General features: G+C 45.0%; 1 protein-coding gene across 2 annotated transcripts; it reads right to left on the reverse strand.

The window, feature by feature from the left end:
- Positions 1-341: 341 nt before the first annotated feature.
- PANK2 (pantothenate kinase 2) lies at positions 342-22,353 on the reverse strand. Of its 2 annotated transcripts, XM_054632786.2 has the most exons (7): positions 21,875-22,353; positions 9,529-9,881; positions 8,196-8,449; positions 6,030-6,206; positions 5,667-5,790; positions 3,999-4,124; positions 342-2,891 (listed from the first exon to the last, which is right to left on the reverse strand). In XM_054632786.2, exons 1-7 carry the CDS (start codon positions 22,089-22,091, stop codon positions 2,841-2,843), a joined length of 1,302 nt encoding a protein of 433 aa, XP_054488761.2. In that variant the 5' UTR covers positions 22,092-22,353; the 3' UTR covers positions 342-2,840. The 2 variants fall into 2 exon arrangements, with proteins under 2 accessions (XP_054488761.2, XP_054488762.1); XM_054632787.2 differs by lacking the exon at positions 21,875-22,353 and having other exon boundaries at positions 9,672-9,812.
- Between the last annotated feature and the right edge of the window lie 580 nt (positions 22,354-22,933).

Here is a 22,933-nt window from a genome sequence, read left to right on the forward strand (position 1 = left end):
AGCTCCTGCTCTGGAATGATGCTGCACCCTCCCCACCAATGCCATTCGTATCAATGATCAGTAATGAAGTTTTTCATCAAAGCCAAAACTGCTGCAATTTCCCCAGAATAATTAATGCTCTTTAAATTTTTTTCCCCCCCTTTCTTTAAAATGTTTTGAAATACAACTGATTCCCAGAACCTGAACCATGCAGAGAGGGAGAAACAATCAAGGATTCCCAACAATTATTTTCAGTGACCTAAAAACCAAGTGGGGTCAACCCCAATTTCCCCAGCTCATTCCCACCAACATCCATCCCACTGTGCTGGAGCTCCAAGAATGAGACATAAAGCAACAAAGGGTTTGAAGCATATAAAAAATAACTAATATTTTATAACAAAGAAAAAAAAATCAAGCAGTTTACAAAAAAAGGAATAGACAATAAGCCAGGAACTTTGGTGCTGGGATCAGACTGTGCTGGAGCTACTCCAAAATCCAGAGAAAAAGGAGTTACACAGGCTGGTGTACAGAGTGGGGAAAAGGAAAACCTGCAGGAAACCCAGGGACTCCAGTGCCTCGGGATCAGGCTCTGGGATTGCTGCTGGAATTCCCAGCCCTGCAGAGATTTCCCAGCTCTCCACAGCAGAACCATGCCAAGGTGGCTTCTTAGTAAAAGCCAGGCTTTTTCCTGTGCATCTGAAGGATTCCCACACCCTCCCAGCCCAGCCTATCCCTGACCTGTTTCATCAAGGAGCCACACAGGTGCCAGGCACACAGACATTCCAAAAAGCCAAAGTTTCTGTGCCTTTTCCATGAGTTTTGGCCGTGAGGGTGGGTGAAAGGCCAGCCAGGTCCATTTGTGTTAAATTTCAGGAGGTACAGCAGGAGCTGAGTCTAGAAACCCTTCAGTCAGCACTCTGGAAATGGAGATGTTTTTAATGGAGAGTTTGGGAACCTTTGTGTGATTTCACAAGGAGTGAAGAATAAATGGGAACTTGAATTCAGCTGATCCTGAACAGGGTGCCCAGAGCAGCTGTGGCTGCCCCTGGATCCCTGGCAGTGCCCAAGGCCAGGCTGGACAGGGCTTGGAGCAGCCTGGGATGGTGGGAGATGTCCCTGCCCGTGGAATGAGAGGGGCTTGGAGGTCCCTTCCCACCCAAACCATTCCCTGAGCTGTATGATCCTGCTTCCAGCCCTCAGCTGTCCAGGACCACCTTGTGGAACAAAGACCAGGACACAAATGGAACTTGGGTAAAGCTGCAGGAAAAACAAACATTTTCCTCCCCAGGCAGCACAGATCACCTTCCACAGGAGCCCTGTGTTCTTTTCCCTGATTTTCCTGGGATCAAATCCTGTGTCCAGGATCCCAGCTCAGGTCAGCTGAGTTTAGAGACAAACACAGATCTCCCCAGCAAAGCAATCACCCTCTGAATCTGCAGTGCCACACAAGGAACCCACCTTGGAATGCTCAGATCTCAGGAATACAGCAATGGGCAGAGCTGGGCAGGATTCATAAGGCAGGGAAGGGCTTGGGGCTGTCCAGCACTTCCAGCCAGGCTCACAAGGGAATCAGAGAAAAATTGGAATTGGAAAAAATTCCAATTGGAAAAAATTTCAAAAAATTGGAAATTGGTTTCTCTGGGAAGAAAAGAGGGCTGGAAGGGAGTGTTGGGGTCAGGGTGATGGTCATTCTGATATGCTGGGATAAACCCATGACCTGATCTGAAGGCTCTGAGCAGTTTTCCCTGTGCTCCACAGAGCTGCTTGCTGGGAAGCCAGAGCACTTCCAAAGCTGTGTCTCCAGGAGCTCCCATCCCCAGGGAAGGTGCAGATACCTTGTTGCTTTTAGAGAGCATTTATTGAGCGTGCAGGATCCATTCCAAGCCCACATCCCCAGGGTGCAACTTCCACAGGGGCTCCACTCTGCAGTATCCTGCTCACAGGCTGTGTGGCAGCATGCACAGGGAAAAGAGGGAGTACAGCATGCATGGAAAGGGGAGAATTCCCCCAAAATGACAGGAGTGCAGCCATGGAAAATGTAACATGGAATATTACAGAGATCCAAGTGTGACTGAAGGAAGTGTCTCTTTGGTAACAGAGAGAAAACCCCAGACAAACAAACAAATATCCCTATTCCACCCTCAAATCTAGGTCTCAAGGCTGGAGGCAGGCTGACACCCCTGACCCCACCCCAGAGGGTGCTGAGGAGGTGCAGGAGGGCTGGAGGCTGCAATGGGACTCACCCTGAGGCACAGAGCCGTGCTGTGCTGTACCTTCCATCCCTGGGACAGACACAAGGACATGTGGAACAGGGACAGACAAACTGGTGACAGCACAGCTGTGTCCCAGTGTGGATCCAGTGGGGCCATATGGAGTTGGTTACACACACACCAGGGCTGTGCTGATGCTCCTCCCCTTTCCCAGAGCATTTCCCAGCACCTGGAGAACCTCTGATTGTGATTGTGAGCACAGAACTGACCTGGGCACTTGGCACTCCGAGGGATCCCGGCAGAAGGAGCAGAGCACCCCTGCTCTGCTCTGTCACCGTCATTAAACATGGAGTAAAACTAAAAGAACTCCCCTAAAAAGGGCAATTCCATGTGACTGAAATGCCCCCCAGACCTTCCCATACACCCCCAGGTCCAGCCAGTGTATTCCAATCACATCCTCTGGAACAAACCTGTGCTGTAATCCCAGATGGATTCCAACTCTTCCAGACACCCATCCCCAGGCTGCCCCCACAGTGGAACAGTCTCAGTGGGGGCTGTGACACGAACCAGGGGCTCAGTGACCCCCAGACCAGGGGCTCAGTGGCCCAGGGAGTGCCCTGAATCCACAGGTCCAACACAGATCCTGCACAGTCAGGCTGAGTCCAGCAGTCCCAGGAGAGCTCCCACTGCACCAAAGTAACCCTGAGGAGCAGAGGGGGACATGCAGTGAAAATCCAAGGAATGTGTTCCCTGACACAGGAGCAGCAATGCCCACAGAACCAGGGAATGGCTGGGGTTGGAAAGGACCCTAAGATACCCAGTGCCACCCCCTGCCATGGACAGGGACACCTCCCACTGTCCCAGGTTGCTCTAAGCCCCAGTGTCCAACCTGGCCTTGGACACTTCCAGGGATCCAGGGGCAGCCAGAGCTGCTCTGAGAAATCCATTCCAGGGCCTGCCCACCCTCACAGGGAACAATTCCTTCCCACTATCCCATCCATCCCTGCCCTCTGGCAGTGGGATGCCATTCCCCTTGTCCTGTCACTCCAGGCCCTTGTCTATGTCCCTCTCCAGCTCTACTGGAGCTCCTTTGGGCACTGGAAAGTCTCCCTGGAGCCCTCCCTTCTCAAGGCTATTCACACACAGTTTAATTTTAACAACATATAAACGAGAGGAGAAAGATAAAACTACAGGGAGGAAGAAAGGAAAAGGAAGAAAAGAAAATAAAAGGAAAAGGAAAAGGAAAAGGAAAAGGAAAAGGAAAAGGGGAAAGGAAGAAGGGAAAGGGAAAGGGAAAGGGAAAGGGAAAGGGAAAGGGAAAGGGAAAGGGAAAGGGAAAGGGAAAGGGAAAGGGAAAAGGGAAAAGGGAAAAGGGAAAAGGGAAAAGGGAAAAGGGAAAAGGGAAAAGGGAAAAGGGAAAAGGGAAAGGGAAAAGGGAAAGGGAAAAGGGAAAGGGAAAAGGGAAAGGGAAAAGGGAAAGGGAAAAGGGAAAGGGAAAGGGAAAGGAAAAGGGAAAGGAAAAGGGAAAGGAAAAGGGAAAGGAAAAGGGAAAGGAAAAGGGAAAGGAAAAGGGAAAGGAAAAGGGAAAGGAAAAGGGAAAGGAAAAGGGAAAGGAAAAGGGAAAGGAAAAGGGAAAGGAAAAGGGAAAGGAAAAAGGGAAAGGAAAAGGGAAAGGGAAGCTGTGGCTGTAGCAGCAAAGCCCTGAGCTCCTCCTGCACTGTGTGCACCCAACAGCTCCTCGTGGCTCTTTCCAGAGGGCTCCAAGGATTTGTATTTTGCCATGAGACAAATTTTAAGAAGGAATTTTACCTCATGTTCCAAGAAAAGTGCTTTTAACTGTCCCTTTGACCAGTAGTCCAGGGCATAGGCCAGGAGCCTCATGGAGATGGTGTTGATCCGAAGGAAGTTGCCCACGAACACCACACGGTTGATGTTCTGCAAGTGTTAAAAAGGGGCGAAAAAAGGAATATTAAGGCTAAATTCTATTTTCTGCTTGCAATGATAAAGACCCCACATGGGGAAGGGTCTGGAGCCCCAGGAGCTGGGCAGGGGCTCAGCCTGGAGCAAAGGAGGCTCAGGGGGGCCCTTGTGGCTCTGCACAGCTCCTGACAGGAGGGGACAGCCGGGGGGGTCGGGCTCTGCTCCAGGGAACAGGGACAGGAGCAGAGGGAACGGCCTCAGGCTGGGCCAGGGGAGCTTTAGATTGGATATTTGGATAAATTTCTTCTTTGAAAGGGTTATCCAGCCCTGGCACAGCTGCCCAGGGTGAGTTCCCATCCCTGGAGGGATTTAGAAGCCATGTGGATGTGGACACTTTGGGACATGGTCAGTGGTGGCTGAGGCAGTGCTGGGGGAATGGCTGGACTGGATGATCTTAAAGGACTTCACCAACCTGAATGGCTCTGAATTGCTCTAGGAATTAAGTTCCTGCTGAAAGTGTCTGGCAGAATGTGCAGAACACCACACACAATTCCATCAGAAAGAAGGACCAGGCCATTTTAAACTACTCTCTTCCTCAGACTCTCCCAGAAATTCCCAGGCCAAACTACAGCCTTTCTAACTCAGGAATTTGGACAGAATGGCTGATTTTCCTACAAAATCCTTAGAGTGCCTGGGAACACTGATCATCAAGTGCCACCTGCCTCCCCTCCTCCCAGCTCTGGCCTCTGATCCATCATGAAATAGCTGAGTGACTACTGTTAAACTGGGGGGGAAAACTGATTAGGAGCCCATAACCAACACAATTTTTAAAGAAATAAAAAGACCAACCAAGTAGTGATAATTTTGAATTTAAACCAGACCTTCAGCCTTACATTTCCATCCTAAAACATTACTGATCCAAGCTCTGAAGCTTTCTTGTTCTCCAACACAAAAACAATTCAGTTCCTCCTCTTTCTGAGGAACCAGATCAAGTCTTTTACCTGCTCCTGCACTCCTTCTGTGGATTTTCCTGCCCTCCCCACACTGATTAACACTTCCCCTGAACTATTCAGGATCCTCTTTTCATTCAGCTGAGCTCCAGAACAAGGAATTAGCAGATACACTATGAGCAAGGCTGTTCAGGACATGTCTTGCCTCATTTTGGCTGCAGAGCTAGAGGAGTCAGGAGGATGCTGGATTCCATCAGCCCATCCCATGGAAGCAGGCTCAGGATGGAGTGCAGAGCAGGTCTCTGCTCTTTCATAGCCCTGTACAATGCTGCTTGACATGAATGCAACAAGGCAGCACTGTAAAGAAGCTGAAAGCACAAAGATGCAGCAAAGGCCGTGGCAGTGGTGGGGCTTGGCCAAAAAATCCAGAGCAACTCATAAAAACAGCACAGGAGAAGATATCCAGCCTCTACACCCCCTATCCCTCCTTTCCTCCTCTCCCACTGCTTCCCAGAGCTGTTCCCAGAGAGAGGCACATTCCTCAAGCAGGCAGCAGCACACAGGTGATGTTTCAGGCAGGGAGCAAGGGAAGAGATTCCCAAAATACCTCGTTAAGGGCACACATCCGTGCTATGGAGCCGATGTTGTTGGTGATGGTGATTAAAGTGGCCCTGGCCAGGTCCTCCTTGCTGACAGATTCCCTCTTCTCCTTGCTCATCATGTTTCCAAAGCTGTGAAGACAGTTTTTGGGTTAAAGATCCCATCAGAATTCCAGGAGAAAATCAGAACTGCTAATTTAACCAAAGGGATTCATCTTGAAGGACTGATTTCCAACTTCAAAAACCATTGCTATCCATAACTTAGATCTCTTAGGAATGGTTGCTCTCCTAAGGCACCTAAACCCAGTTTTTCATCCTTGCAGGATCTCCAGGGGAAACAAAACCAACCTGAGAGGCAGGCAGGGCATTACCTGGATGCCACAGCCCAGCCTGGCAGCCCGAAGCGCTCGTAGTCTCCTCCGTAGATGTCCCTGACCAGTTTGTCCACCTTGGTGCTGTCCCCGTGGGATGCCATCTCCAGGGCCTCCTCAAAGGTGGAGCAGCCTGTCAGAAGGCAGCAGAGGCCAAAGAAGGTTCCCCCTCCAAGGCTGCAAGCAAAGCAAAATGAAAATGAAAGCTCAGATTGTTCAGCTCTGCATCCCAGTTAGCTCAGGTCACCCCATTCCTGAGCTCTGTTTTAGGGAAAACCATCTTGGAAAGGCAGCATTTCCCTCAGTCTGTTCCTTTCACATGACCTAGAGGCTGTAAGGAATCCCTCACAGCCTTCTGCACCTTGATCTTTTTATGTTACATTGTCCACTTTCTTCCCAGCATCCAGAGATGGTCATCTTAAAATAAATGTTAGTTCTGAGGGACAACTGGAGTGTCAGGGCAGATACCCAAAAGTTGGGGGAAAAACGCTGTCTTGTTCACTTTACAGCACAGAGATGCTATTAATAATGTCTAGCAAGAGTAAGAACTGTACTGAGGGAATTTAAAATTATTATTATTATTATTATTATTATTACTACTATTGCCTTTCAGGGAATCCAGAAAAGCTTAAAGCCACAGAATTCTATGGCTTTGCCAGGACACAAAAGCCACATCTTTAAGATGGACAGCAACTGGGGAATTACTGCTATGCCATTATCCCTTCCACCAAAATTTGGCAACTTCTGGAAGTCAGGATGGAAATCTCAACTCCTTGGATCAAAGCTAAGAGTTAACAATCCCAAACTATATGATTTCATAAAAGAAATAAATAAAGCTAGACCTAGAGGCTGTAAGGAATCCCTCACAGCCTTCTGCACCTTGATTTTTTATGTTACATTGTCCACTTTCTTCCCAGCATCCAGAGATGGTCATCTTAAAATAAGTGTTAGGTCTGAGGGATAACTGGAGTGTAAGGGCAGATATTCAAAAGTTGGGGGAAAAACTCTGTCTTGTTCACTTTACAGCACAGAGATGCTGCTAATAATGTCTAGCAAGAGTAAGAACTGTACTGAGGGAATTTAAAATTACTATTATTATTATTACTACTATTGCCTTTCAGGGAATCCAGAAAAGCTTAAAGCCACAGAATTCTATGGCTTTGCCAGGACACAAAAGCCACATCTTTAAGATGGGAAGCATCTGGGGAATTATTGCTATTCCATTGTCCCTTCCACCAAAATTGGGCAACTTCTGGAAGTCAGGATGGAAATCTCAACATCTTGGATCAAAGCTAAGAGTTAACAATCCCAAACTATATGATTTCATAAAAGAAATAAATACAGCCAGATTTAGAGGCTGTAAGGAATCCCTCACAGCCTTCTGCTTTTTATGTTACACTGTCTACTTTCTTCCCAGCATCCAGAGATGGTCATCTTAAAATAATAAATGTTAGTTCTGAGGGATAACTGGAGTGTCAGGGCAGATATTCAAAAGTTGGGGGAAAAACTCTGTCTTGTTCACTTTACAGCACAGAGATGCTGCTAATAATGTCTAGCAAGAGTAAGAACTGTACTGAGGGAATTTAAAATTATTATAATTATAATTACTATGATAATTATTATCATTATAATTACTATTACTATTGCCTTTCAGGGAATCCAGGAAAGCTTAAAGCCACAGAACTCTATGGCTTTGCCAGGACACAAAAACTCTTTGGCTTTGACAGGACACAAAAGCCACATCTTTAAGATGGGCAGCATCTGGGGAATTACTGCTATTCCATTATCCCTTCCACCAAAATTGGGCAACTTCTGGAAGTCAGGATGGAAATCTCAACTTCTTGGACCAAAGCTAAGAGTTGTTAACAACCCCAAACTATGTGATCTCATAAAAGAAATAAATAAAGCCCTTAAATTCCTGCAGCAGAGCAACTGTAAAACCAGCTTTGATGGAGACTGGCTGCAATAAAGACACTAAACCATGAAATCCACATCCTCTTTTCCAGGAGGGATCTTTTCTGGCAGGGAGTAACTGCAGTAAGAGCAGGAGCTTGGTCATTGCTCTCACCACCTTTATTGCAGCTTGGCCCTGAAAATGCCATTTACAAAGCAGAACTGTGCTCCAGACCCTAAAAATCCAAGTCCCTTTAAGCCCCCAGCACTCACCTGGTGCCTGTTACCCGTTTATAGTTGTCTTTGGAATAGACAGCCAAAATGCTGACCCCTGAGCCAATGTTCACCAGGAGGAGAGGATAGGGATTCTCCAGGTTGAATGGAAGCTTCTGGCACCTCTCAGCATCCGTGGGGTTCTCAAAATAGTAACACTCAGAGTGTCCATTGAAGCCCACAGAGTCAATGTACAGCACTCCTTTAACGAGGCAGTCCAGCTCATCCAGCTTGCACAGCTCAAGGTCACCCATCTGGTGGGAAGGAAAGAAGAGGAATATTGAACATCAGCCAGGGATTTGAAGTATTTATGCTCAGGGCTGGAAAAATGCATTCACTGCCAGCTCAGTCCAGCTATGTCCATGCTCCCTGTGGAGGCTGAGGGAGAATGGATCACAGGAGAGCTCAGGGACTCTTAAATACAGTGAGGAACAGGGGAAAACAATCTGGATCCACAGATGGACACTGAGAGAATTCCAGCAACTCCCACAGCCCTGATTTAGGCTCTGATGTTGAGGCACTGGTGTGAAAAGCCAGGAAAAATGAGGGGGAACTTCCATTGTTTGACCAAAATATCCTGCAAAACCCATCCACAGGAACATCAAAAAAAAGCGAGGAAAGGATAAAATTGTTTTCCCCTCATGCCTTGACCACACAAAATTGGATATTAGGAAAAACTTAACAGAAATAATTGTTGTGTCCAGGATAGTGGTAGAATCCCCATCCCTGGAGGGATTTAAAAGCCATGTGGATGTGGCACTTGGGGACATGGGTCAGTGGTGGCCTTGGCAGCATTGGATTGGATGATCTTAGAGTGCTTTTCACCCTGAATGATTCTCTAAAAGCCTCTTTATTTGCATTTTTCCAAGCCCTGACTAAACAAATATTTATCACATATTTTTCACCATGACCAAGGTGAAGCCACATGATGATGTCCAACCCCAACTATGAACTTCCAGACAGTTACATTTACCACCAAATATGCCTGAACCTCAACCAGCTCATTCACAAAGGTGTTAGAAATGAAACCAGGCGAGCAAAGGAAGAAAATAAAGGAGAAAGACAGCAAAAAACCAAAAAGACTGAGGTTAGCACAAGAAGAGATTAAAAACAGAGAGGAAGATGTGTAAGAAAGATCATTAGCAAACAATTTGAGAGTTACATTCAGGGCAGGAAGTGTTTTAATTTGGAGATGCCAACTTGGAGTTAGGAACAGCATCAAAACAGAGATTCAGAGAAATTTCAGAGCGTGCAGAGCAAAGTTTCTAGTTTGAAGCTTTCAAAGCAACCTCACTACCAGATCCTTAACGGTATAGAAGCCAAAAATGCCTACTGTGCGAAAGTCCTGCTCAAATTTGTACGCTCCACCTCCCGTGGCACATAAGGTGGTGTGGAGGCTCGAGAAGTGCTTTTCGCTTCCCATTTGGATAAAAGCAGGCATGTCATGGGTAGGAAAGCGTATAAAGTGCAGATTGCCTTTACGTCCACACAGCGTGAGCTCCCTGAGCTCCAGGTGCACATCCCGAATGCCTGTGGAGCCATAGGCTACGTTGGAGGTCAGGTATTTGCGGATGCTTTTGAGGTTTTCCACTTCTTCCTCTTCCTCTTCGGCCGTGATGTCCTTGGGTTCAAAATAAACCAGTTTGACCAAGGTGCCTCCGATGTCCAAGCCAAACCAGGGGAAGACTGGGGAGAGAAGACAAAGAGGAAATTGGTGGGGAAGATGAAACAGGAAAGCTGTGGTGGGGGTCACAGGGGTCCCAGGACGAGGGAAGACACGAGAATCTTGACTCCATGTGTCAGAAAACTGACTTATTATTTTATGATACATATTATTATTTTGATTATATGATTATATAAATATATATTATATGAATATATATATAATATAATATATATAATATATAATCATATATATAATGTAATATAATCTATAATATATAATTTATATGATATATATACGATATATAATATATAATATATATTATATATAAAAATAATACATATAATATATAATGTATATAATCATATAATATATAATATATATTCATATATAATATATATTTCTATAATATGTATTATATATTATATATTATATGACTATATATTATTAATAAAAAGAAAATTATATATTAAAACTATACTAAAAGAACAGAAGAAAGGATTTCATCAGAAGATGAAACAGCTGTGGTGGTGTTCACAGGGATCCCAGGACGAGGGAAGACACAAGAATCTTGACTCCATGTGTCAGAAAACTAACTTATTATTTTATGATATATATTATTATTTTGATCATATGATTATATATATTATATGATATATTTTTATATATATATATTTATATAATATGTATTATAAATTATATATCATATATCGTATATTGTATATTATATATTATTTATTATATATTATATTATATGATTATATATTATTTATTAAAAGAAAATTATATATTAAAACTATACTAAAAGAACAGAAGAAAGGATTTCATCAGAAGATGAAACAGGAAAGCTGTGGTGGGGTTCACAGGGATCCCAGGATGAGGGAAGACACGAGAATCTTGACTCCATGTGTCAGAAAACTGACTTATTATTTTATGATACATATTATTATTTTGATTATATGATTATATAAATATATATTATAGGATTATATATATTATATAACATATAATATATATAATATATCATATATATTCATTTATATAATGTAATATAATATATAATATATAATATATATTATATATTATATATAAAAATAATACATATAATATATAATATATATAATTATATAATATATAATACATATTCATATATAATATATATTTATATAATATGTATTATATATTATATGATTATATATTATTTATTAAAAGAAAATTATATATTAAAACTATACTAAAAGAACAGAAGAAAGGATTTCATCAGAAGATGAAACAGGAGAGCTGTGGTGGTGTTCACAGGGGTCCCAGGACGAGGGAAGACACGAAAATCTTGACTCCATGTGTCAGAGGACTGACTTATTATTTTATGATATATATTATTATTTTGATTATATGATTTTATATATTATATGATTATATGAGATATGATATATATTCATATATATTTCTATAATATGTATTATATATTATATGATTATATATTATTTATTAAAAGAAAATTATATATTAAAACTATACTAAAAGAACAGAAGAAAGGATTTCATCAGAAGATGAAACAGGAAAGCTGTGGTGGTGTTCACAGGGGTCCCAGGACGAGGGAAGACACGAGAATCTTGACTCCATGTGTCAGAAAACTGACATATTATTTTATAATATATATTATTATTTTGATTATATGATTATATAAATATATATTCTATGATTAGAGATATTATATAATATATTATATATAATATATAATATAATATATATAATATATAATATATAATATTATATATAACAGATAAAAATAATATATATAATATGTATAATATATAATATATATAATATATATAATGTATAATATATATTCATATATAATATATATTTATATAATATGTATTATATATATTTTATATTATATGATTATATATTATTTATTAAAAGAAAATTATATATTAAAACTATACTAAAAGAACAGAAGAAAGGATTTCATCAGAAGATGAAACAGGAAAGCTATGGTGGGGTTCACAGGGGTCCCAGGACGAGGGAAGACACGAGAATCTTGACTCCATGTGTCAGAAAACTGACTTATTACTTTATGATATATATTACTATTTTGATTATATGATTATATAAATATATATTATATGATTATATATATTCTATAACATATATATAATATATCATATATATTCATATATATAATGTAATATAATATATATTATATATTATATATAAAAATAATACATATAATATATAATATATAATATACATTCATATATAATATATATTTATACAATATGTATTATATATTATATTATTATATATTATTTATTAAAGAAAATCATATATTAAACCTATACTAAACAAACAGAAGAAAGGATTTCATCAGAAGATGAAACAGGAAAGCTGTGGTGGTGTTCACAGGGATCCCAGGACGAGGGAAGACACGAGAATCTTGACTCCATGATTCAGAAGACTGACTTATTATTCTATAAAATATATTATTATTTTGATTATATATATTATATGAGATATGATATATTATATATATTCATACATATTATATTTTATATAATATGTATAATATATTATATATATATTATATATATTATATTATATTATAAGATTATATATTATTTATTAAAAGAAAAATATATATTAAAACTATACTAAAAGAATAGAAGAAGGGATTTCATCAGAAGATGAAACAGGAGAGCTGTGGTGGTGTTCACAGGGATCCCAGGACGAGGGAAGAGATGAGAATCTTGACTCCATGTTTCAGAAGGCTGATTTATTATTTTATGATATATGTTATATTAAAAGACAACAAAAATTATATCCTAAAACTATACTAAAAGAATAGAAGAAAGGATTTCATCAGAAGGCTTGAAAGGAAAAAGAAGAAGAATGGAATGATAATAAAATCTTGTGACTGACCAGAGAGTCTGAGACAGCTGGACTGTGATTGGCCATTAATTAGAAACAACCACATGAGACCAATCACAGATGCACCTGTTGCATTCCACAGCAGCAGATAATCATTGTTTGCATTTTTTTCTGAGGCCTCTCAGCTTCTCAGGAGAAAAATCCTGGCAAAGGGATATTTCAGAAAATATCATGGCTACAGAAACCCTTATAAATATGATTGTCTGGCAAAAGATTTTGAGAATATAGGAACTATAAGGGAGATTGAAATGAAAACAAGCTTTGAGATACCTCAGTTACTGAACAACTGGAGAACAATGGTGTGGCAGACTGAAGGTGATCCCCTTTTGATGAAACAACACCCTCTGCTTGCAGACAGGTCACAGGCTCAGAGCAGACCCTGCCAGCTTGGCAGAAGGGGCCCAAAGAGGAATTTTTAGGGTTTAAAATGTAACACAGTGTGGCAATGTAATGATTCTTATAGGCTGTATGTAAATACTATAGGATTTGTATATTGTACTAGATTGGTTAGTGAGAATTAGAACATTCAACACAGGAGAAGATTTATTGTATTGTAACAGGAACCTCGCTCTCTCACTCTCTTATCCTCTCATCCTCTCTCTCTCACCCTCTTTTCCACTGTCTCTCTCCTCTCAGGCCTGCTCTGAGCTGTGCCTGGCAGCTCCCAGCAGGGCCCTGCTCCCAGGCCCTTTGCAATAAACCCCAATTCCTGACCTGCCTGCAGAGATCTCTCATCCCATCTGTCCTGACTGTCCTAGCCCCTGACACTCCTACAGTAAATGAGAGAGGATGTGGCACAGCCATAGCATCAGCACCTTGCCAGTGCCCCTACCCATGGGAGCAGGTTGGAACTTCATGGTCTTTAAGGTCCCTTCCCACCCAAACTGTCACAGTCACATTTTCTGGAAAAATCCCTTTGCCCAGGGTTCTTCTCCTGGGAAGCTGAGAAGCCTCAGAGAAAAGGAAAACAATTCTGATCTCATTTGCTTCTCCTGTGTTGTGCTCATGTGGAATGTGTTTGGAGATTGTTTACCCACAGGGGATTGTTTCATTGGATTCTGCTGGGAGTTGTTTTCACTCTTTGGCCAATCAGGGCCAAGCTGTGTCGGGACTCTGGAAAGAGTCAGGAGTTTTCATTATTATCTTTTTAGCCTTCTGTAAGTATCCTTTCTGTATTCTTTAGTATAGTTTAGTTTAGTATTCTTTAAGTATCATAAAATAATAAATTAACCTTCTGAGAACATGGAGTCAGATTCATCATTCCTTCCTTTGTCTGGGAACCCCACAAATACAATACCAAACCATCCTGTGATTCTATGAAAACAGATTTCACTGAATTAATTAATTCTGTTCTCTAAGGACCTCCATTCTCAGGTCTCTCCATTCTCAGGAATGCTGTCTTTGACAAGAGACTCCTCCAACAACAGCTCCTGTTCAGAGATCCCCCATGTTGGAATATTTGCTGTACAACACTCAAACACTGCCATCCCTCCCCACAGGTCTGACAGCTTCCACAGCCCTGCCAGCTCCTGCTGCAGGTTTAATCCCCAGCTATTCCTTTCCCCAAGTTCTGAACCAGAGCCAGAGCCATGGATAACACCAGTGCTTTTACATCAAAGGGATCTACAAACGTTCCCTAATTACAACACAGAGCTGAGGTAGACAAGTAATCTAAGATGCCTCAGGGAGACAAAAACAAATGTCTAATTGGATTATTTTATTAGTCAAATTCCCCCATGGTACAAAATATGCATCAGTGTCAGGCCCAGCAACATTTACAGCTGTGTTAGATAATGAACTTCTTGGAAAAGATCAAGAGAAACCCCTGATCTGATGGAATCTGCAATTAGAGCTGGGAACTGGAACAGATTAATATCACTATTAATGAGCTCAAGGAGAGGCTGGAGCGAACGAGATGCACAGGATCCAGAGCAAAGGGAAAAATGCAGCCACATGTAAGGGCTTATGGGAGCAGGATTCAATCCTTATGGCAGCTTCCAGAAGGAGAAAAGGAACTTTTAGGAAATAAACCTGAATAATGGAATCATAAACATTGGAGAAAAGACCTCCACAATCCCAACCATTAACCCAGCACTGCCAAGGCCCCCACTGACCATGTCCCCAAGTGCCACATCCACAGGGCTGTTAAATCCCTCCAGGGATGGGGACTCCATCACTGCCCTGGGCAGCTGTGCCAATGCCTGATCACCCTTTCCATGATGAAATGTTCCCAGTATCCAATCTGACCCTGCCCTGGCCCAGCCTGAGGCCGTTCCCTCTGCTCCTGTCCCTGTTCCCTGGAGCACAGCCCGACCCCCCCGGCTGTCCCCTCCTGTCAGGAGCTGTGCAGAGCCACAAGGGCCCCCCTGAGCCTCCTTTGCTCCAGGCTCAGCCCCTGCCCAGCTCCCTCAGCTGCTCCTGGTGCTCCAGATCCTTCCCCAGCTCTGTTCCCTTCTCTGGACATGTTCCAGTGTAAATGTTACCAAAGTTCCTTTGGCAAACAGGATCTTGGGTTTTAGTAAAATTCCTTATCTGCAAACAGATAAGGGTGGAACACAGAGAAGCTCTCATTCCTCTCCCTTTGGAGCAAGAAGCCCTCGTGCCAGGCTCCTCAGGGAACAATCTCTGCACAGGCAGCAGCCTGACAACTTGGAGGACACATTCTCTCCCAGGCAGATTTATCTGGGGGCTGTACAGGCCCTTCCAAAGCTTTCCAGCCCCCAGGAGCTGCTGGCACCAGCAGTTCCCCACAGTATTTTTAATCCACCAAGTTATTTTTATGTATTTCCACAGAGGCCACCCCAACCATCACCAAAGGAAATCTTGAAAGAAGATGCAAGTTTTATTTTTGGAGACACATCCAAACCCCAATCACTCTCCATTTCAGAGGCATTTACTTCAAACAAGAAGAGACACAAAAATAACTTTTCATGAATGAAAGGGAAAGGAATGTGAATGGCAGCCCAACAGAGGGAGGGAGCAGGAGCAATCCAAGGACTTTTACACAGGCAGACACTGATAAGACAAGGGGGAAAGGTTTGAAACTGAAAGGAGACCTTTACAGATTAGGAAGAAATTCTCTCCTGTGAGGGTGGTGAGGCCCTGGCACAGGGTGCCCAGAGAAGCTGCCCCTGGATCCCTGGAAGTGTCCAAGGTCAGGCTGGAGGGGCTTGGAGCACCCTGGGACAGTGGGAGGTGTTCCTGTGTCAGACAGGGGAATGGAAGCAGAAGGTCTTTAAGGCCCCATCCCACCCAAAGCATTCCATGATTTTGTGATTTCTGGAATGCATTTGTTCCTGTCAGAAAATGCCATTTCATTTCTGCATTCTGAAGTCCACTGTTTGGGTTTTTTTAAGCATCCCCACTACCATTTAGACAACAATCTTCCCCTACACTCCCTCTGCCAGGCTACACAGGGGTAAAAATGGGGAGAGAGCAGAGGCTGGGGACTCAGAGAGGGCCTCAGATGTGCAGCAGGAAAGACAAACATCCAAAAGCACCGTGCTCTGAAGCCACATGGCTAAAAATGCCACAGGGGCTGCTCCATCACAGGCCAACAGGCTCCCACTTCCCAGCACTCAGCTGGCAGCACATGTACAGCTTCAGTAAAATAACATATTTGTTTGAAAGTTGCTAGTGAAGCTCACAAACTCCTACACTCAGTGACACAAACCTTCCAGATTTCAGGGCAAACACCAACTGGGTCCATCAGTTCAGGCAGCTTTCCTGGTCACAAAAAAACAGAGCAGCTCCTTGGAAATTTCATCCCAAAGCCAGTACCATCAAGATCTTCAGGTTTTTATTCTAGATAAATTTAGTTTTTATTTGGGCAGAACATGAGGCATGGAGTTAAACCACAGCAGTTATCCACTATCTGGCTCACCAGGAGCAGGAAAACAGGAATGATGCCAGCAGAGCTGGGAGTAACTGCAGCCAGGCTGGCTCAGGGGTCACTATCTCCACTCAGAACTGTCCCTAAAAAGCAAATCCAGCCCCATGAGGTGAGACACAACTCCTGAGCAGAGCTGGCTCACTCCTCCCTGTGGCACCAGCTGGAAAAGCTTCACACTGAGCAGCTGGTGCTCTCCATCTGCCAGCAGCTCAGCTGTACCTTCCCCAAGCCACCAGGGATAAATTCAAAAAGACACACTATTAAGGTAATTATCTTACCCCAAATGATTGTTAATTATGGAGCCCTCATTATACACATCCCAGCCACAGGTTAAGAATCCAAGGAAGAAGCATGTGAGCTCAAAATTAAGTACTTTTTTCCCAGGCTGTGAAGGATTCCCTATGCAGTAACACCTGTTGGAGAACTCGATCCATTACAGGGCCAAAACTTCCCTATAAACCCTTTTTTTTGCAGGAAAGGGGAATGGCACACAAACAAGAGGAGGAAACTATTCCAAGGACATGAAGAACTGGGGATTTTTTCCTGAGACTCACAGGAACATGCAGGGCAGCAACAGCTCTCCCATGTCTGAGAACTAGAAAAATCCAAGGGAGGGAGGAGGAAGCTCTCCTGGATCAACGCCATCACCATCTGCCACCAAGATTTCTCCTAAAACACTGATTTTTTTTTTTTTTTTTCCCAGCAGATGAAAGCCATCCAGAGATTTCTCCCTTTTAAGCCTCTGAAGCAGTTTTTCCAAGAGAGCTGTTGCAGATCTCCAGGAGCAGCAGGAGAATTGCTGGCATCCAGGAGCCCTCTGGGCATCCCCGAGGCTGAATCTGCTCTCTCAGAAGGTTCTGCTGGAATAACCAGACAGCAGCAGAGATGCAAACTCTGCCTCTCATCACCTCCTCCCTGCTGCTGCTTGCAGCTCTGGGGGAGGGAAGAGCCTTGCAGGTCTCCTTTAACAATGGGAAGGATGGAAAATCCCAAGGCTGCCATGGGAAGCACTGCATGGACCTGTGGGGTCACCTCCTGGGAAGGGTTTGGGTGTTCCTTGGGTGGTTGGGCATTTCCAAGAAAGGCAGAAAATCTTCTGTTCTCAGCTCCAAACCTCCTGCAATCTGCCTCCTTAGAGAAATTGTTGGTTTTTAGAGGATGAGAGCCATGAAGCCCATTCTCAGTGAGCTGGGCAGGCAGAGAAGCTGTGGCTGCCTCATTCCTGAAGTGTCCAAGGCCAGGCTGGAATAATTTGTACTAAAGGAAGGTGTCCCTGCCTTGGCAGGGAGTGGAATGAGATGGTCTTGAAGGTCCCTCCCAACCCAAACCATTGGCCTGACAAAGTTTTGCTTTCCTTGAGCAATTTTAAAAGCAGCTCTCTCCATATATTTTCATATAAACAGTTCTTTGTCTTAAAAACAAACCTTCTCCTCAGGGGCAGATCTATGGATATGCAGCAACAAACAAAGCACTGGTCTGCCAACAAAGTTAAGGGCTCCCAGCTCTGGCTAAATAATGCCAGAAAAGCTCCAGGATACTCTGTGTGCCCACAGCAAGGGCTGCCACCCTCCCTTCAAATCCCTTTTGCACTCAGACTACTGTAAGATCTTCAGGGCAATAAAAAGAAATTGCCTTTATCTGATATGTAAATTACTTCATAAAATTGGTCACTGTGTAAATAAAAAAGCCCTCAACAGACTTATTCTGGAGGCTGCAGAACTGTCAAGATGAAAGAGGTGATATAATTAAAGATCTCCATGGTGGATTTTCATCACAAAACAAGCAGCTCGAGCTGCATTTCAGTGATCCTTAACTTCTGAGCCAATTAAATCAGGAGCTAAAAAGATTAGTCTGATGATTTAGTTCAGTGTGTGACAGCACCTCTAGGCTTAGTCTGAAATATTCAATATTATATTTTAATAGTGTTACACCATGCTTGAAATTTTACAGCTGAGAAAAAAATACAATTCATTAACATTTAATATAAAGTGACACTAAGTCTACATCTCCTCCCATCCCTAAAAACAGGCTCTGATAGGAATTCATATTTCATACACCATTCCAAAACAGAAAAGGATATTTAAACATCAAAGCTTAAATTTTGTACTACGAAAGAGCTGACAAAACAACATTTCATTTTTACTTTTCCTTGGATACTTTTTAAATTGAAAATTTAAAGTCATATGTCCATTATCTCTTTGCATGATCCTGACAGAAGATACTAAAACTTCCAAAAAAGGGATCAGTTGAAGAGAAATAATATTTTCTCAAGGAACAAACAAACAAGCTACATTTTGCCCACCAGGGAAATAGCCTAAATTCAGCTCTGTTGAATACCCCAAGATTTCAGGATGAGCAGGGAGAGGGTGGAGGAAGGGGGAAAGCTGATGAACTGGAACAGTGATCTCTTTCTCTTAGAAAAAAGATTCATTAAAAAAACATTGCCCTGCTCATTATGACCATCATCAGGTTTCTGCTGGCACTTCACCCTGCCCACAGCCACAGCTCCCTCAAGAACCATGATGGGAATATCCTCATTATTCATCTGGAGTGTTCCCAGTGCAATTTTTAAGTATGGATTTCAATAGTGGCACTGATAATTCAGAATTTTCCTGTGTTGTTCCTGAAACTGATAAAGTTTTGTGCATGGCATGTCTGCTGCACTAATAACCCTGTCAGACTTCCCAAGGTAACACTCCAAAGCTTCAGCAAACCTTCACTTTGTGTTTTCAGGGACATTTCTCAGTCCCTCCTGAGAGCAGCAGCGCCCCTGACTTCTGCCAGGGCACACAGAAAATCCCAGTGGCTGCAGGAAAGCCCCTCAAGTGCACCAGGAAACATTCCACAGAATCATTCAGGCTGGAAGAGACCTCCCAGATCAATTCCAACTGTTAACACAGCACTGTCACCCTCACCCCTAATCCATGGCCCCAAGCACCACTTCCACATGGCTTTCAAACAGGGAATTTCCATTTCCAGGGAATTTAAAAGCCCACAGTGCATGAAGGCACAGAGCTGGCACAGTGGGTGCAGAGTTTATTTCAGATCTATCCCAAATCCCATCCTCTTCCCTGCTCTCTGCAGTGAGACAGCCCTGACTGTACATTACAGGCTCAGAGGGCTGAGGAGGAAGGAGGATCTGCCAAAATCCTTTCATTCCTGGGGAAGTGGGGCTCATCTGCCAGCACAGCCAGGCAAGACAAGCCTCAAGGTCACCCAGCTCCTCTGCCACATGCCAGCAGCACACAAGTGGCAGCTAAAGTAGGACATTTTTCATCCCATACCCATTAAGTGCTTTCCTTTCATTTTGGCTTGAGTCTTCCTTAAGGTGGGATGGAGCATTTAAACTCCAAAACAGGAATGATTGTCACATCAGGCATTGTCCCTGAGATGAGGGGGACAATGAGAGACTCACCCGCTCCAGCCCAATTCTCTTCCACTTACCACAAGAATAATTTAGGAAAATTAGACTAGATTGTAATCCCATGCTCATCTTCCAGACTCGACCCAAACCCTTTTTTTGAGAGCTGCCAGAACACCTGTTTTCCTTAAAGCATCCCATGCCACTCTCAGCATCCAACTTTAATCCACATTTTCCAGAGAAGGCACAGAAACTGCCCTGAGCAAGGCAGAGAATTATCACCTAACACAGAGCCCAGTCCTCCCTCATTTTCATACCAGAGATCTCCTTCATGTGCCTGCAGCCTTTGAACAAGTCTCTAATTAACAGCCTCACAGTCCTCTATTCCTATTTTTCACATTAAATACCTTTCTCACCAGCAATCAAAAAAAACAAGAGCAGGAAGACTCTTAAAACTTAAAAATAAATGGTAACAACAATGTCTCAGCACTGCCAGTCACAGCTGAGATGCAGCAGAATCCTGATCCCTGTTTCCAGCCCAGATTCCTTGCTCACACCTCTTTAACAGCTGTGCAGGTACCAAGGGATTACAGCGAGGCTGGTTCATTCTCAGGGTATGGCAATTTCCTTCCAGGAGGAAGGACTCCAGCAGAAGTCAGGGAATAATCTCTTGGTTATTCCTCAAATATGGCTGAAGTCAGGGACAGCCACGGCACCTGCACAGCAGCTCCTGCTGCTCCCAAAATGAAGGCTGCCATCCATTTTGCTGTTTCCAGAAGGACATTTACAAACGTGCTTCTAGGCATTTTTTTGCCCCTTAGAAAGCCTGGTTTGATCTGTGTTCAGCTCCTGCCAAACCTGTCAGGTTCTTCCTTCCCAAAATTTAAACTATTCCATTTGTTCTCCATTGCTTTGCTTTCACAGTTACCAGTCCAGCCCCACAACCTCAAACCTTGGTGTCTCCATCTGTCCTGCTGTGTCCTTTTCCTCACCCTCTGTCACCAGCTGCCTTCCCTTCCTTCCCATCCAGGGTCCCCAATTTGGCAACCTCAGCATCTTCCACAGTCCCATCCCATGTCCTGCCCCACCAGGCAGGTGTCACCTCACCCTAAACCTCCCAGAGCTCCTGGAGTTCAGCTTGTCCCACCCTTCAGCCCAACCTGAGCCCATGTCACTGTCCCACCGTGCTGTCCCCAAACTAGCCTTGCAGTGCCCATGCCATCACCCCATGCCATCACCCAGCAGTGCTGTTCCCAAGCTGATGATGCTGGACAATTATCACCCCACCGTGTCCCTCCGTGCTGTCCCCAGACTGGCCATGCTGGACAAGTCACTCTGTGTCCCCATGGTGTTCCAGCCTGGCCATGCTGTGCTCATACCATCACCCCACTGTGCTGTCCCACTGTACAAAGCCTCACCCCACCGTGTCCCCGCCGTGCTGTCCTCAGAGCGGCCATGCTGGACAAGTCACCCTGTGTCCCCATGGTGTTCCAGCCTGGCCTCGCTGTGCCCATGCCATCACCCCGCTGTGGTGTCCCCAGCCTGCCCACGCTGTACAAATCCTCACCCCACCGCGTCCCCGCCGTGCTGTCCCCACGCTGCCCGTGCCGTGCCCGTGTCACAGCCGCCCTCGCTGTCCCGGTGTCCCCAACCCTCCCCGCTGTTCCCCGGGGTCGCCCCCGGCCCCACCTCCCCAGACCACGCCCCTGCAGCCCCACCCACCGAGGCCCCGCCCACCTGGCTCATTACCATACGTCCCGGCCCCGCCCATGCTCTGAGCCCCCCCCGCCTCTCCCCCCGCCTCGCTGCCGTTCCCGCTCCCCCGCACTCACGCGGGCGGTTCTTGCGGACCGAGTCCCGCCGCTGCCGGCTCACGGACCCGCCGCGTTCGCGGGGTTGCGGACCCGCCGCGCTGTCCGCGCCCGCCGCGCCGCCGCTGCTCCGCCGCCGCAGCTGGGAGGGCCCGGCGTCCGCACCGCCACCGCCGCCCCGCCGCCGCGACTTCTTCTCGTCCTCCGCACCATCGCCACAGCTGCGTGGCGGCTCCATGGGCAGCGCGGCCCGGCCCCATGGGCCGCCCGGCCCCGCTCCGGCCCCGCTCAGCCGCCACCGCCGCAGCCACCGCCCCCGGCGCGCCTGCGCCGCACGGCCCCGCGGGGCGGGACACCCCGTGAGGCGGCCGCCAATCCGCGCCCCCCGCGGCGCAGAGCGACAGGAGGATGCGCCAATGGAAGGCCGGGATTGCGCGGCAGCGGGGAACTGGGCCCGCCCCCTGCTGTCGGCCGCGTAGAGTGACAAGCGCGGCTGCCCAATCGGAAGCGTGCGCCCCGGTGAGGCGGGCCGATATGCGGCAGGTCTGGCCTATGGGCTTTCTCTGGGGCAAGATTGACAGGGCAACCACCCAATGACCGAGAGAACTGTCCGGGTGGGGCGGGAGAAGGCGCGATGATTGACAGCCGGGTAACTATGGCAACGCGGGGGGCCGAAGGGAAGTACCGCAGTAGGTTCGGCTGGGCTGGGCCGCGCGGAGGGGCTTATTTGAATATGATTTGCATATGCAGATGACGATGCATACAGACGTGGGGTGGTCTGCAACCCACCATGGCGGACCTGAAAATCCACCTCGTTCCACCCCCTGCCATCTGCAGGGACACCTTCCACTATCCCAGGTTGTTCCAAGCCCCGTCCAACCTGGCCTTGGACACTTCCAGGGATCCACGGGGCAGCCACAGCTTCTCTGGGAAATCCATTCCAGGGCCCCACCACCCTCACAAGGAAGAATTCCCTGCTAAGATCTTAAAATCCTCAGCTCTCCTTTACATCCCAACATAATTCTAATATGGACACATCCCTGTTCTTTAAATCCCGATCCTGCATTTATCGACAAGCGC

Source organism: Agelaius phoeniceus, chromosome 4 (assembly GCF_051311805.1).
Source record: "Agelaius phoeniceus isolate bAgePho1 chromosome 4, bAgePho1.hap1, whole genome shotgun sequence".
Taxonomy (NCBI): domain Eukaryota; kingdom Metazoa; phylum Chordata; class Aves; order Passeriformes; family Icteridae; genus Agelaius; species Agelaius phoeniceus.

Excerpts from the sequence above, each read along its gene's own strand:
- PANK2 (XM_054632786.2), bottom strand. The coding sequence starts at position 22,091 with ATGGAGCCGCCACGCAGCTGTGGCGATGGTGCGGAGGACGAGAAGAAG. Across the intron at positions 4,125-5,666 it reads GGATGTGTGCCCTTAACGAG|AACATCAACCGTGTGGTGTT; the intron begins GTATTTTGGGAA and ends TAACACTTGCAG. Across the intron at positions 2,892-3,998 it reads CACTTTTCTTGGAACATGAG|GGTTACTTTGGTGCAGTGGG; the intron begins GTAAAATTCCTT and ends TCTGCTCCTCAG.